This window comes from Gordionus sp. m RMFG-2023, chromosome 5, assembly GCF_954871325.1.
Source record: "Gordionus sp. m RMFG-2023 chromosome 5, tfGorSpeb1-WG-v2, whole genome shotgun sequence".
Taxonomy (NCBI): Eukaryota; Metazoa; Nematomorpha; class Gordioida; order Chordodea; family Parachordodidae; genus Gordionus; species Gordionus sp. m RMFG-2023.
In genome coordinates this window covers 23,580,022-23,596,645 of record NC_088779.1, presented here as the reverse complement: position 1 = coordinate 23,596,645, position 16,624 = coordinate 23,580,022, and the positions used below count along the sequence as shown (strand labels likewise).

Sequence of the window (16,624 nt, the reverse complement as noted above, 5' to 3'; positions counted from 1 at the left end):
AAATGAATACAATTATAAACAAGGAAATTAATATATAATTTTATAATAATTTTTATCTTTTATATTTTATTACTTAATTATATAATTTATATGTTCGAAATTTGTATTACACGTCGAAATCAACTTGTGCGTAAATAATTAATTAATACATATTTCTATTATTCTCACATTTATTTATTTCTAAATATATATAAAAATGTTCATTTTTACATTTAAATTGTTAACTCTTAAAAGTAAGGTTAAGCTTCCTGATTACCATTTCCTCTAATGAGTGATCCAGAACTTGCTTGTATTTACAGCGCACTTATTTTAAGTGATGATAATGTAGCCATAACGGTAATTATATATTTTATATAATCTAGCCAAATATTGAGTTCTTTATATATCTATATAAATAAAGAAATTATATTTGGCATAACAATATTTTTAATTTATAATATAAATATAATATTTATAAAATAAATCTGAATTATATTATAGGCTGATAAAATATCCACAATCTTAAAAGCAGCTAAGGTTGAAATTGAACCATTTTGGCAAGGTATAATCATTTTAATGTATTTTTTTAAATATGATTATAGTTTTATACGCCAAAGCGTTAAATAATGTGGATGTTAAAGATCTGATTACAAATCTAAGCAGCGGTGTAAGTGCTGGCCCAGCTCCTACAAGTGCTGTTGATTCAGCTCCTGCACCAACAGAAGCTAAACCAGACGAAAAAAAGAGTAATATACACTAGTATTTATTTTATACTTAAATACCTGTAGACATTTGCATGTTCTATTTTTTATATAATAGTTCATATGATAACTGCAGAATATAAATTGGAAAATCTCGTATATGATATTTTTTAAATAATATCATATCCCGTTAACTCCAAACATATATAATTTTAAATAATACATTTTAACATTATATCTAAATTAATCAACAGGTAAAAAAGAAGAGAAGAAAGAAGAATCTGAAGAATCAGATGCTGATATGGGATTTGGTAATATAAAAAATATTGTGATGAAAATTTTAAATGACTCTCTAAATATCTCAGCGCCAGAAATGGCAGAACCCACTGAGTGTTTATTGAGAATTGATATTAAATGCTTTTAAGCAGTCTGAAAATAATTCATTATTTATTCTAATATTTTTATGCTTTAATATAGGTTTGTTTGATTAGAAGAATAAACAAGCAAGATTCATATGAAATTTCAATTATTACTAATATATTTTCTAGTATAAATTATAAAATATTTTAGTCTGTCATATTTATAATAAATGAAATATATTGATCATCTGGCTCTTTAATTATTCTAACAAGAATATTCAATATTTAAAATTTCTTGTAAAACTAGTTAGTATATAACTAGCATTAATATTTGTATCAAAATTAAAAATATTTATTTTTTACAAAAGTAAAGGTGTTTTAGACACCAAAAGTAACAATAATTAATGCAATATTGAAAATAAAGCATTTAAGATATCAATTGATAGCTTGGGAAGTTTAAACTATTATCTGACAATTTTGTAGATTTTAAAATAATGGCATAGAAGGTTTGTTGGTGGCTAATTTTGTTATACCCCTCCCCATAAATTATGTATAAATGAATATAACTGAATATTTTAAATTACATATATAACTGAAAATTTGTAAATGAAGGATAATCATAATAAAAATATAATGGCTATGAGCACATAGAAAATCATATTTCATTATCAAAGATAAATTTTGTTACTTACAAAATATTTAAATCATAAAAATTAATAACCATATTGCAGAAAAATAAGATAAATATATTGCAAAAACAAACTATGTTATATAGTGTATTGGGCCTAATTTTTCAAGCCACCTGGATTCAAATTTAAAACCCAAATAATATTTTTATTTGTCTCAAAAAACTTGACCCAAAATAAAAATTATTTTATCAGCCTGGGAGAATGTAGTAACAAGAGCTTTCTAATATTTTTCAGCATAGGCTAAATTTGATTCTGCCACAATTGTTCAATGCCTTATCAACAAGCTTTCTGAATATTAAGCCAGAAACATATTTTCAGCTCATTTGAATGCTCATAGATTCCATATTTAAAAATTTGCTAACTAATGTTGCAGCATTCTGTTGATTTTTATTGTAAGAAGCTGTCAAGATATAGTTGGAATTACAATATAAATAGTTCTTTTTGTTTAAACAAAATTAATTTAAATATATAAAATTTTAATATTTTTTTAATGTAAAAAAATATTGGAGCCTTGTTTCTTGCAAGAATTTTAAAATTATTTAATTCACAAAATTAAATAATATGTTTAAAAAATTTAAGCCTACTGAATTTTTAAAAAAATTAGCCTACCTGTTTATAAATTATAATATCAACATTTATACAAAATAAAGGTTAATATGAATTTTAAATGTGAAAAATTTATTCCAACGTGCGTGGAGTGCCCTGCCCACCCTATGAATTTCATACAGTTTTACCAGAAACTTTCTTGTACTTTTTAATTAGGCACAAATAAAATTGCCGAAATTCCACAAGTAAATATTTTTTTACAAGCGGAAATACATTTCCGGTCAAATTAGATTTAAATTTAAAAATCCCACTAAATTATTCATTTGAAACAACTATTTTAGACTTTAGACATCCACTTCAAAATATTATGTTGTAACAAAAATTCACATCAACATGAATAAAAAAATTAAAACCGATGTATCCATAAATGACTCACAACATAAATTTTCTTAGCTTCTTTTATCTCTGCTGGAAATACTTTACCAAGATTTGTCCATCCTTAGATTGTAATATTTTAAATCGATCAATTCATATGTTTTTCCTTTTAGGCATATTTGTATGTATCAAATTAACATTTTTTATTAGATCTTTTAATCTTATAATAAATAATTAACAAATATTTCCAACCATTGTCAAATAATAGATTCTAAACAACATTCTTTATTAGATCTTTTAATCGTATAATATATTCCCACAATATCGAAATCACTAAAACCTAGAAAAAATCTATATTATTCACATTAAAATAAACTAATACAAGTTTAACCATGTGATACATAAAGGGAAAAATCATCTGAATAAAATATTAATAATATTTTTAATGAAGTTCAAGTCTATATTTATTTACAACTAACAGACACAACAATATATATAGATTATAGAAAGTGTAAGTGCCATAGAATGAAGATGAGCAGTGACTAACTTATTGTCAGGAAACTACGACTATATATTATATTGATAATTTCTCGAATCGGCAAAACAAAATTAAATCTTCTATAGTTATATGAATATGAGAAGCATTTTTTACTTATGTTCAACTAACAGTTGCCCAATAATAGATGGACTGTGAACTAAGGTACCATTGAAAGCAGAAGGAAATTCTTATCGGGTAATGCCCTAGATACAGATAGGAATAAAATCTGTAAATAACTGGGATAACATAAAATGAAAAATATTATAAGAGAAAGCTATTTAATGAGTTTAGTAGGAAAATATCAATCCTTACACCTATCCAATGCACCTATCCCATCAGTTCAATTCAGCAAAAGTTTTATCGCGAAACTTTTATCGTGAAGGACTTTTATAGCGAAGGTAATATCGCAGAACCAATTCTGCGAATTTTTTTCTATTAGACATTTATAACGGAGACAATGTTGCGAACCCATAATCGCGAATTTATTTCCGCGAGAACTTAACCATGAAAACTTCAGAGTGATTTTTTTAGCGAAACTTATAAAGCGAACCCTTTATAGGGAAATTTTTGTCGCGAACCCTTTATAGTTAATTTTATACCGCGAATGTATTTGGAAGTCATTATCGCAAGCGCATGCATGACTGAGGAACAGTAAATATATTGCGAATTCATTTTTAAAAGGAAAACAACATATTAAATATTAACCCACAAAGTTCCTTAAATAATAAACATGAAATGTTTTAAGGATATATTTTGACCTTTATCTGATGTTATAGAAAATAAATTAGCCTTTCGTTTCTATCATTCATGGTTGTATGTACGGAGAGGGCATTTTGGTTCAAGTTTTTACCACATAAATTTACCCCCACCCCCGCTTCATTATCATAAATTAAAAAATATGCTTTATGCCATAAGTATATTTTAACAAATATTCTGAAATGCTTAGAATTTTTTCCAATCAAGTAAAAAAAAAATACTGAAAGCTAAGAATTTTTACTGATTTTCTCAGATTATTTTTAAAAATCAAATTTAATTTTCTCAAAACTATTTTTTTATTAAATTTTCCGAGTTAATTTTTTTATCAAATATTTTTCTAAATTGTTGTGTAAATAATAAAAATGAATCTCATTCTAAAAAAAATTATATCTAGAAAATTATTGTTCTTTTATCGGAGTCCAGGGGTAAAACCTGAAATTTTAATTATATATAACGTCTAATGTAATATATATATAAAATGTTTAAAAAGATTTTTTCATATGCCTCCCAATTATAATTTTTACATAATGCATATCGATATAACTTTATGATATAATAGTCTTAATATTAGATTCAGATTACTATCTTTTTGGAAATATAACTAATATTTTATATCTAAGTAAATAGAAAAGAAAAAAAAATATCTTTAAAGATTCTAAAATCACAAGAATCAAAAATATTATGAATTGGATAAATCCTTTATTTTACTTGGATGAAAATATTTTTTTTGAATCGCCATAAAATTTGATAAAGTGAGTCTCTAACTTTTATTTAGCTTATAACTCTGCTTTTGGTTAGTGTCTGGCAAAAGTTATTGATGAATAAATATAAAGAGGGAAAGGTAGGGCTTTCTCTCCTGGATATGCATCTAAAATTTATTTTTAAGATTCTGTTTTTTTGAGAAAAAATATAGCAGGGTAGAAACATAATTACATAGCCGATCTTCTTTTTCCCTTAAGCTTATTAGGGAATAGGAGAAGAGTAGCCCTCCTGAATAGGCCCATTTTTTAAAATCTATTTTCAAGTAATTTTTAAGCGTGCAAAGCGTGAGGTAAACAAATATTTATAAATCCCCTGTACCAAACCACCTTCAACGCAGCCCCATTTTAATTAATTTTAAGCATTTTCGACACTCGAGAACGATAGTAAGTGATAAAATATTTTATTTTTCAAAACTCCAGAGGTTTCTTTATGGGTATTAGCAGCATGTGCAATAATAATTTGAAGCACTATATCCGTATTAATTTATCGTTTAGAAATAATTTTTTAATTTCCCCACTTATTCACTGAATCGAAATTATTCATTATATATTACTATATAATATACTACATTAAGACAACTAAAAAAAATGAAAATTAAACTCCTCATTATAAACATTTTATTATATTCACAGTATTATCACAAAAAAAACATTAAATAATAAATACATTACATTTTTATGATAAAAATAAAAATTCCAATACATGTGTAATATCGTCAAATTGAAAAATTTAATTATAAAATCTATCTGGCTACCAATAATGGATGGGTTGAAATCGCTATTTCAATTTGCTTCTAAGAGATTGAAAATTTTATCTATTTGGTAAAATTTAAAAAATATAAATTTTGATTGTTATAAAAGGAATTAGTGCTGTTAAAAGCCCGATTTGGGCCAGTTTTTAAAAACGGGAGCCGATTAAGATTTTAGTCTTATTATTATGTAAAAAATCTTTAAAAATTAATTTTTAATATTTCCTCATCCCTTCAGTTATATTCTAATGTGATAAGAAAGAAAGAAAGAAAGAAAATAAAGATTTAGTGATGATTGATTTTTATTAAAATATAATAAAAACAAATTAAATCAGTTTCTAAGAGTAAGAGGAGCAATTTATAGCACGTAACTTAACAGCAACCTTTAACCGGGTGTTACATCTCGCTAGGAATCGTGTTGGGGCAAGTGGGAAATATTATATAACATAAGAAAATTGGACCTTTAAAAAAAAATTTAACAAGGGTCTTTAACTTTATAGATAAACCAGAATTTTTTTAGATTTAATATCCTACGTGTAGTATTCGTTTGAGCAAAGTCAAACTGATAACTTACGACCACATGAACCCAATAGAAGAATGATTCATTTGCTTTTCATTAAAAGAAATATTTTCCTTTTTCTAAATCACGAAATATCGATTGCCGGTGATTGTCAGCTTCATTATTTGTAAAGAGATTGGCACAGGGAGGATAAGTAAAACATGTAAAAATTAATCTTAAATCTATCTCTAAACTTCTTACATTAATTTAATATTCATGATTCAAATGGGTTCTTTACATTAATTTTTGGGCCTAAAAAATAAACGAAGGATTTATATTTATATTCTAAAATTTAATCAACGTATAATATGGCATTCTCCTTTTTTTAAACAAAGAAACTCCCTTTCCCGACATTAATTTATTTTCGATTTATCTCAATATCATAACTGATTGATCAAGATTTTCAGCTTTCTCATCAAAGGCAAATAATAATTTCTAATCTCAAAATCTGATTACAACAAATGAAAAATTAAAGTAAAGAAATGAAGCTGAAAGCTGAAAATATATTTAAATTAGTTATAGTAGAATATAACCAATGGGGACCAGAGATGAGAAAATAAAAAGATTTATATGGCGCTTGAAAACTTTATTTCAAAATAAAATATTCAAAACATTGCCAATTTCTGCCTTTGCTTTACCTTAGTTCTATTAAATTAATTTGTACAAAGGGATTTTTTAAATTATATTTCAAACCAACATAAAATGTTCTCAAAAATCGAATGAATATAGTATTATTTTGTAAATTATATATTATACCTCCAACAATGCATTGGCATGGACAAATATCAATAAGTCCACTGCAGGTTCTACGAGGTACACATTTTGGAACACAACCTCCTATGTTAGAGAATGATAAAATCGATATAAAAAAATTTAATAATATCTCTACAGAAGTTATATATTTTATTTGGATATAATACCTAAAGTTTAATCAGTAATACAATACTTTCGTTTATTTTCTTTCCAAAATAGTTATAACATCAAGTGAATTGTGATGATATAATCTTAAATAAGTGTTATTTTAGATTAATACTTCTCTATTGATTAAGTAAATTGTATAATGTAATACATACATATCAATGACCTTCATAGGCCTTAATTTTTTGATCAAGCCTGGCCCAGGCCCTCAATAAAAAATATTCTTAGGCTAAGGTCTGGCCGATATCTATTATTATAAACCAAGCCCGCCCCAAGCCTAAAATAAGTTTCAAAAAAAGTTTCCAAAACCAGGCTCAATTCCTTAATTTATTGTATTTAATAATATAATCATATTTATGTGTATTTAGGCAATCTTTTGTGTGCAATGCTAAAATTTATTATTGAAGAAAGTTAGCAATATTTCTTTAAGTTAGTAACTGTTTTAAATAAGCTAAATTTAAATTTAAAAAATTTGGCCCAAGCCCAGCCCAAGTCCATTTGAAAAAAAATCCAAATCTGTCCTGGCCCCACTAGAATATATGATATTAGGCGGTCGGGTATGGGGCACCGTGGGCTAGCCTGGCCCACTAAAATCTCTGATACATATAGATATATTCATTATTTCTTTATAAAATCGAGTAGAATTAATTTATATTCTTATATTTAAAATTAATATCGACCAAATAAATTATTAAACTTTAAAATATTATAATTTTATGATAGAGTTTATAAAAATTAGGTTGAAGTTTCCTAACAATCCTGCAAATACGATATTGATTGTCATGAAAAATAAAAGGACATGAAATGATTTAAAGAAAATTTCTTGTTATTATGCCCATGCAAATCTTATATTGCTGATAATTTCAACTTTGGCTTTTAAAAAAATCTTATTTTCCATTTCACTCCTTGTCCGAGAATAGGAAGCTAAGATAGCTTGTTTTGACAAAGAGACCTCTTCTGGTAAATATTATCTCTCGTTAAAATCCTCGGCCCTAACTGCGATTCGTTGGGCTAAACTCTTCAAAAAATGCAAGGACTTGAGAGCCATATGGCGTTAATGTCGTTGCAATTATGGGTAGGACTAGGAATGTAAGGTTAGTAGATAACCAAATATGATAGGTTTTTCAACTCAGCGTACACGAAAGCCAATTTATAATGAACGACGCATGATAATCAATGCAAGAAAATTCCAACCCAGTTTATAAATCCGTCTTTCTTCAAATAAATCATGGTATATCCATTAGAAACTTTGCCATACTGTATAGGCCAATGGACTTAAGGTTTGATGGCAGGGTAGATTATAAAGTCTGGCCTATAATATAATTGCATTTTGAGTGTTTGAGGAATCTACCTTTACATTGTTTACAATGTAAAAACTGTTAGCCTGTTGGTACTGGCTTTGACAGAGAAGACAGTGATAAGGTGTTACCATTTTGCACTTAAGAGACCGGTGGCTTGATATAGCTTGCTCAATTGCTAGTCAAGATTTCCTGATTAGAATGCTTCGAGAAACTTTCAATTGTTGAGAGAGAGAAGAATAGGTAATGGTCCTCGGGTTGGCTCGATTTAAGGTATACAAGGATGTTACCAACTTAAGAGGTATTTCTGTCGTGCGGATTAGAGAGAATCCACTAAGTAAAGAAATTTCTAAAGATTGATCACCTGTAGAAAGTAGAGGTCAGGGTGCTTAATGAATGTACTTTTATGATGGACTACATGATAGACGACAAATTCGCTAATAGGTGGTAAAAGCGACCTTATACTAGTACCATCGGTTTTGGTCTAGGGTAAACTGTATCCGATATAAATCTGTAAATTTAAAATTGAGTATATATTCTGCTAGATAACTATACACCTCTGCGTCGCTTGCAATGCAGAGTGCTTGGTTAATCGATATATAGCAAAGAAGGAAATGGTAAGGTTTTACCATCTCATGTATAACAATTCCAAATACTTTAACATTTCATCACGCCATAGGGGGCGCATCAGTTGCAGTAGATTAGAATCTACTATTGGGCAGTAGTTTACCCTACTGCTAGGGGCTGTTTAATTATATAGAGATTACGGTACCTTGTTAAGTCTGCTAGCATATAGATAGAAGTAAATGTAGTATTGATATATTTTTTCTATATAATTGAAATTAAAATTGAATGAACTTCTATACATTAAATTACGGAGTATAGATTTTTTTTTGAATCTTACGTTTATGTAAGGAATTAATTTTTTAAAAGGATATAAGATAAAATAATCCTGCGCTAAAATACTTATAAATTTATAATGCCAGAACTTGTGTCCACCAAACCGTCTGCCCTAGTCTAGCATCCTATAATATAGTACTTTACATTTAGATGGGGAATAAAAATATGATCTTGGAATTACGAAACGGACTCAATTGATCGGATTTAGTTTTACATTTGGAATCAAATAAATATTTAAACTAAAAAAGTCATTTATTGTCTAGGCTATATAAATATAGGTAGAATACATTTATTCAAGTTTAAATATATAATAATAATAATAGTATACACAAACATATATAATAGGCTGTGCCCAAAATTACAGTGTTCATACAAATCGTTACCAATACATTAGGCATGTTAGGAAGTGAGGCCCTCAATTTCATTAAAACTATAGGGGGAAAAAATAAGACAAATCTATGGGGACCTTAATAAAATTTTACCTTTGTCAGCAGATTTCTCTTGAAATTTGCTGGTCCAATTTTTTAATTCTTCTCTAGGGTGATATGTACCCTTTTAATATTTTTTCTTTTAGTTCTTTATAATATTTTTCTTTATAAAATATATATAATTTTTGATATATTGTTATTCGTTTTTTTTTAAAAATATTTTTTAAATTTAATATTGTACATATTTGTATTTCATTTTTTTACATTTTTTTAAGGTTTTTTTATGATCAATAAAAAAATATATAAATAAATAAATTTTGAAGAAAAAAATAACCATTTTTTATTTTTTTTTAAAAAATGGAAGATTTCGGACATGTTTTAAAATTTTATTTATTAGCGAAAATTTGTAATTTTGATGTTTTTTTCAAAACATTTTGTGCACAGTCTTAAGTAAAATGAAAATTTAGTAATTTCTTTCACGTGGTAAATATGTTTTCATTATAAAAAAAACCTCATTTACGGTTTTAATTTAATTAATAGCCAAGAATGTTTTACCTCCGGCTGGCATAGGCTTGGGTTTCGGTTTGTGTGTTTTGGGTTTATGTTTGTGTTTGCGTTTATCCTTTTTGATTTCGCAGATAGCTTAAAGTTTTGTTATAATAATAAAAATTATTAGGTAGAAAAAATTATATGCCTGCCCTAATTTTCATTTTAAATATAAACATCAGATAATCATTTTATAATGTTTCCGTTTTTATAAGTTTAATAAATATATAACGAATTTCTACAAAGCTTAGAAATTACTATTAAAATAAAAAGTTTTTTATATTTCTTAATTTTAGTATATATATATTAAAAAATATATGATTTTATTCTCTTTTTTAAGTTTGCATTCCGTACCTTGTAGTTCAATCGTTATTATAATAATGAAATATAATTTTAAAAAATATATTATTATTTACATATCTATTAAACAATTTTCTAATGTTAGATAAAATTTTCTGAGTTTAAAAATTGTGATTTGAGAATTTATTAAAATCCTAAAGATTATACTCTCCAATCATGATGATTGTAATGCGCCAAAATTGTAATTTAATTAAATTCGCTATTTATAGTACCTATTAACATATCTGAAGAAGATATTATATTTTTGAAAATAAGAATAAAAAAATATAAATATTTTTGATTTTTGAAAATAATAAAGAAAATAAGATTTTTTTTATGATTTAATTATTTAAGATTTTTTAGCACAAAATAATTACAAAAAATAGATTTAAGATATTTTTTAATATAAAATATTAAAATTTTTGGCCCTCACAATGCAATTGGTGCCAATCTAAAAATCAACTAAGATAGAACCAAGTTCAGTTACAATTAGTAGATGCTGGCGATTTAAGTTTAGAGGTTATGGATATTATATATGTCGCAATTTTTAGAGGGATCACGACTATCCGGGATCTTCACGGGATTTAAAGGGATCTCTTTAAAATTTCAATTTTTAAATTAGCTTTTATTTGATACACATAGCTAAAAAATATTTTTTACACCCCCCCCCCCCCTTAGATCAAGTCATACCCATCAAGACCAAGAATAAAGAATTTCAGTCAAACCATATTAAAATTAGCTTTTATTTGATACCCATATCAAAAAAATTATTTTTACACACCCCCCCCCCCCCCAGACCAAGTCCGACCCATCAAGACCAAGAATGAAGACTTTCAGTCAAACCATATTAAAATTAGCTTTATTTGATACCCATATCGATATTTTGTTTGATAAAAATATTTTCGACCCCCAAGACCTAGACCCGCCCATTATGGGGGAGAGATTGATCTCCAGTTGAATAGACCTTTTGAATATCTATTGATTGATACCCTATATTAGACATATCTTATATCATAAGGCCAAAAAAACAACATTGAAAATTAATGAATAACAATTAAATTAAAAAACCCCACGAAACGCGTGGAAAACGCTTTTAAAATAAGACCCCTCTTTATCACGATTAAAACGTGATAATACCTTATTATCATTCCTTAACTTAAAACCCTAATTTTTTAGTTATCCCTTTAAAACCCGTGAAGATCCCGGATAGTCATGATCCCTTTAAAAATTACGATATATACATATATATCAATTTTTTATACCATTTAATAATTTTATAAGTTTGAAAAAATACGATTTAGGAATTGAAATTAAAGATATAGGATTGACTAACATGGTTGAGGTTTTGCCGGTATAGGCCTGGGTCTACTTGGTTCAACAATGAGAACTTCTATATTTAAATTTAGAGATATATAATATAAGAAAAATAAATGATAAAATTCGAAAAAATAAAATTTATTATATAATAAAATAAAAATATCCAATTTAATTTTAATATAGTAAAGGAAGTAAGGAAGGTATTGAGAAACAGTAAAATAAATATTTACACAATATACATAAACTCACTAGAAATAAAATAAATAAAATAGTTATAATATGCTTCTTAATTTTTAAGTAAATATCAAAAAATGATTCACCTAAAGGTTGTAGAGGTTTTGGTCCTTTATTGCCTTGAGATTTGAATTTAGTGAAATTTATAAATAAATATATAAAATAATATTTAATAAAGAGGTTTAAAAGCAGTAGTATAAAAAGAATGTAACCCAAGGGCTGGCGGACAAGTGACTAATTTTGTAGCAACAGGAGGGATGGGGGGGGGATTGATAAAAATATTTTACAGTCGTGATGGACAGATCGGACTTATATAAAAAATAGGTTTTCTTTTCAAAATAAAATTTCTAAATATTATATAAAATAAAATGGCAAAAATAAATAAAGGAACTCCGCCATAGCCGGTTATTAAACATGTTTAGAAAGGAGGGAGGTTTGAGTCAAGTCGGTAACCAGCAGTAAAAACCCTCACTGCCAAAATTGACTTCTGAAATAAATAATGATTAGTGATTTGCGTCGGACCTAATTATTCAAACCCGGCCCTAAATTTTAAAAAAAAATTTACCCCGCACGTTCCGATCCTGAACAATTTTTTTTAATTTTCCCGAAAAGCTTGACCTGAAATAAAAAAATTATTTGTCCGCCCGACCCGAATTTATTTAAATATAGAAAAATTTAATATTTTTTTTAGATTGTAAAAAGAAAATATTCTACAAATAAAAAATATTAGCGCCTTGTTTCTTGCAAGAATTTCAAAATATATTTGGCAAACTATCATGATATCATATTTAAAATTTTAATTCATATCTGGCCCGACCCCGCCCGAACCGAAGTTATTTTTTAAGGGCCGGGCCGTGATTTGCAGATTCCTAACTATGATAATAAAAATTGAATAAAAAATATTCCATCTAAAATATTTTAATTTTCAGGCTCGGCCGAATCAGGAATTTTTAAAAATTTTGTTATTTTGAATAATTTTGGCGGTATTTTGAGATATCGTTTTAAAGGAAAATTGAAAAATATTGAAATGACTATGAAAGTCTCAAAAATATGATTATATTAATAGATATAATTTTTAAAGGACTCGGATTTTAAATTTATTTAACGCGATCAAACCTGTATTTTTGATATTTTTAAGCCAAGCCCTAAAATCCACCCTGCAGGTCTCTGATTCAAGAATTCCCTTTGAAACAATATGGGGGGGGGGGGAAAAATTAGCAATGAGAAAATGTGAAAATTAAAACTTCTTTTAAAAAGTGAAGGAAATCTGAACCAAATAGTAGACAAAACAAGAAAATCTAAACCTAAAATAATCGTCAGGGGCTCATTATAGTGTAGTTAACTGTAATGTTTTTTCTGAATAAAAACGAGTTAGTCGCATTTTAAAAATAGGCTCAAATCAAGCCGTATAACATTGACCCATTGATTATAACAAATATAACTAATTAATATGAATCTTTTTATTAACTTACATACTTCCCCACATGTATTGGTTCTTATAAGAATAATCTTACTTGAAAAAATCATTATATAATAAATATAATAATATAACATCATTATGTAAATCTAAAATTTTAAAAATCTAATGATAAAAATAAATAATCATAGTTTTATTGGTCGTTCTAGAATATATTTATTACATGTTTTTCAAAAATAGGTTTGATTTCTATCATTTTTAAGAAATTTACCTTTTAAATAACTCATCGTAACTAATGAATTTTAAACTAGAGTTGATATATCAAATAGATTACAAATAACGTTTCAACAACCTTAAACAAATATTACCTAGGCCTCAAAATTTTGTATATAGATTAGATAATGGTGTGACCAGGCACGAAATGGTGGAAATTAATTCCCCTAGGAAATTAACTATATAAACAAACGGCACAATAGAAAAAAGATAAAGAGTAAAATTAATCAAGGGTGTTCAAAGTGTCTGGAGTGCTCTTTGACAAAAGAATCTCACACAAATTGAAGGGAAAAATTTAGTTCCATAGTACAACCAACTATTCTATATAGTTCGGAAACATGGCCAACCAAAAAATCAGACGAGAGAAGTCTACAAACTATAGAGATAAGAATGCTGAGGATGATTGCTGGATTATCAAGAAAGGATAAGTGCGAAGTACAAGAGTACTAGGAAGTTTAAAGGTAGTGCCTATTAAGACTAAGATAATGGTGAACAGATTTAGGTGGTATGGGCACACTACGAAAAGGCCTAAAACCATATATGAAATAAGGTTAAGAGTTTGGAAGTGACGGGCAAATGTAAAAGAGGAAGGCCAAAACTTAAATGGTGCCTTAAAGTTAGAGCTAATATGAAGAAATATAAATTAGATAAAAGAGATAGCATGAATAACATAAAGTGGAGAGATATATTGAAGGAGCTTACAACCAGAAAAGGTGAAAGCTAAAAAAATAAAAAAAAATAAGGTGACCAAATATCTATAATAAGTGAACCTAAAAACCTATAAAATTATGGCGGGAAAAATTCACCCAGAAGCGTTCAGAATACACCTATGGGTTTGCTTTTGGGCCAAATATAGAGTTTTGGTCAAAATCTTGATATCGTCGCTTTTAAAAAAGGTAAATCGAAGATGAAAATTATACCATTTATTCAAATAATATTATTGTTGTATCAGTCAATTTGTAATGGCATTTATGGATGTTTTGTTAATATATTTTCGGAAAGAATAGATTGATTTTAATTATTATTCGACATCACATGATTCACCTTAGTGTTCGCATTTTTGGAAGATTTAGTATTTATGGGAATAATAATAAAATATTTGGATGGATATTGATATATAAATAAATAAATATAAGTTCAACAGGAGTTTGATTAAATATGACAATTGTTTTATTCATAGTTATGTATGATTATAACTTATATAGATTTGTATAATATAATATTTTAAGGTAGCCTTTATTATAACTTTACGAAGCTCCGTGAAGTTGGCCGAACATTTGGAGCAACGGTGATTGTATAATTTGTTATATTTTATATCGTAGTTTTTAATTATTTTATTTTTATTGGCCTTGAAAGAACTGTTGATGTTCAAAAAAACAATATTATTATTATTATTTATTATTATTATTTTTTTTTTCTTACAATTTTTGCATTATTTTATTTTATACATTTTTGTTAAAAAAAATAAGATTAAAAGAAAAAGAAGTATCAAAAACGAAGAAATTTTAAGGAATCTTAGAAAAGATAATAAAGAGTTGCCATATATATATAAGGTGCGAATTGAAACATTATGAAATATAAATGATTTAGTCAGGTGCTGAATAAAATAACATTGGTAAATACTATGATATTTAATATGACAATTATCTTCTTGAATAAAATTTGATTAAAAATTAATAAAAAAACCAGGAGGCCAGCTGATTTAACTTTAGTAAATTGATCTCTTTACGCTCTTCTTTCCTTTTTAAAATTAGAATTTTTATTTTACTTTGATCACTATACAATAGCCCAAAAAGTTGGCCTAAAGGCCGGAAATTTTATATAAAAATTAAACCACTCAAACTTACATTTTTTTTAATTGGGCCGGAACCAACAAAATAATGATTAATTCTTTTCTTCCAAATTCAAACCAGCCTCTAGTTCAGTGGATAGCGTTACTCTGGTCGCCTATGAATAATCTCTTTATAAAATATAAAACCAGGAGTTAACCATGGAGAACATTTTTAATAGATACAAATTTAAAAAAAAAACCCCTATCAAATATATTTTTTTCATGGTAGATTGTAGAATTTACAGGTAAAATTTTTACCTCCTAAAATAAGAACTCAGGCCGGGCTGGGGCCAAAAATAAATGTTTAAAAATCTGGCAGGGAGTGTAAATAAATATAAATTTAGGGCCTAGCATAGCTTGAAGAGAAAGAATTAAATTGGGTCTCTAATAGTCACCTGAATGATTCTAATATACCCTTGAGTCGTTTCAATGGTTGCAAATCATTATTTGTGTAATACATATAAGAACAGTTTTCATTTATTATGTATTATTATTTTTGAATTTCTTAGAGTTCCTTTTCTCTTTTGACCTTCTTTTAATTAATTAAATTCTATAAAACAAATTTCTCACCTAATGCTCTCGTTTATTGTAATTAAAAAATAACGCGGTCTCTTAAGGGGATGCGTTATTTACATAATACATAATGTTAGATTATAAAGCTAGGATATCAGCCGCGTACGCAGGAATTTGGTCTGGGGGGGGGGTGGGGGTAATAATAAAATTTTTTAAGAAATATTATTGTTTTTTAAAAATATCAAGCATAAATTTTTTAATAACTATTTCTAATACACAATATTAAATTATTGTGAATTAATTATATGTAAAGAATCACTTAAATGACCCAATAGAAATTTGAATTTATTGAGCCTTTACACAAAAAGTTTCTTAGGAATAATTGTATTTTGTATGTTATATATTTACACTACAAAATCCAATCTTCGTTGGGATTGAGCTAATTTTTCAATTATCTCATCCTTGCTTGTCGTCAAATGCCTATGAAAATTCAAAAGATCCAAACCTTTCAATCTACTTTCAAAAGTTGTACTTCTTGGTATGTTTTTCAGAGACCTGCAGGCCCGGCCCCCGGGCCGGACCGTATTTTAATTTATTT

The 16,624-nt window shown here is 27.0% G+C and overlaps 2 protein-coding genes across 2 annotated transcripts; one reads left to right on the top strand and one right to left on the bottom strand.

Annotated features, from left to right (window-relative positions):
* The first annotated feature begins 226 nt into the window (after window positions 1-226).
* On the top strand, window positions 227-1,292 carry LOC135929837 (large ribosomal subunit protein P1-like). The gene is made up of 5 exons (XM_065466565.1): window positions 227-336; window positions 481-541; window positions 582-725; window positions 935-991; window positions 1,158-1,292. Exons 1-5 carry the CDS (start codon window positions 268-270, stop codon window positions 1,169-1,171), a joined length of 345 nt encoding a protein of 114 aa, XP_065322637.1. The 5' UTR covers window positions 227-267; the 3' UTR covers window positions 1,172-1,292.
* Window positions 1,293-5,409: 4,117 nt separating this feature from the next.
* Window positions 5,410-13,568, bottom strand: LOC135930072 (uncharacterized). Its single transcript, XM_065466857.1, has 6 exons — window positions 13,465-13,568; window positions 12,079-12,111; window positions 11,775-11,831; window positions 10,112-10,198; window positions 6,769-6,846; window positions 5,410-5,519 (listed from the first exon to the last, which is right to left on the bottom strand). Exons 1-6 carry the CDS (start codon window positions 13,547-13,549, stop codon window positions 5,488-5,490), a joined length of 372 nt encoding a protein of 123 aa, XP_065322929.1. The 5' UTR covers window positions 13,550-13,568; the 3' UTR covers window positions 5,410-5,487.
* Between the last annotated feature and the right edge of the window lie 3,056 nt (window positions 13,569-16,624).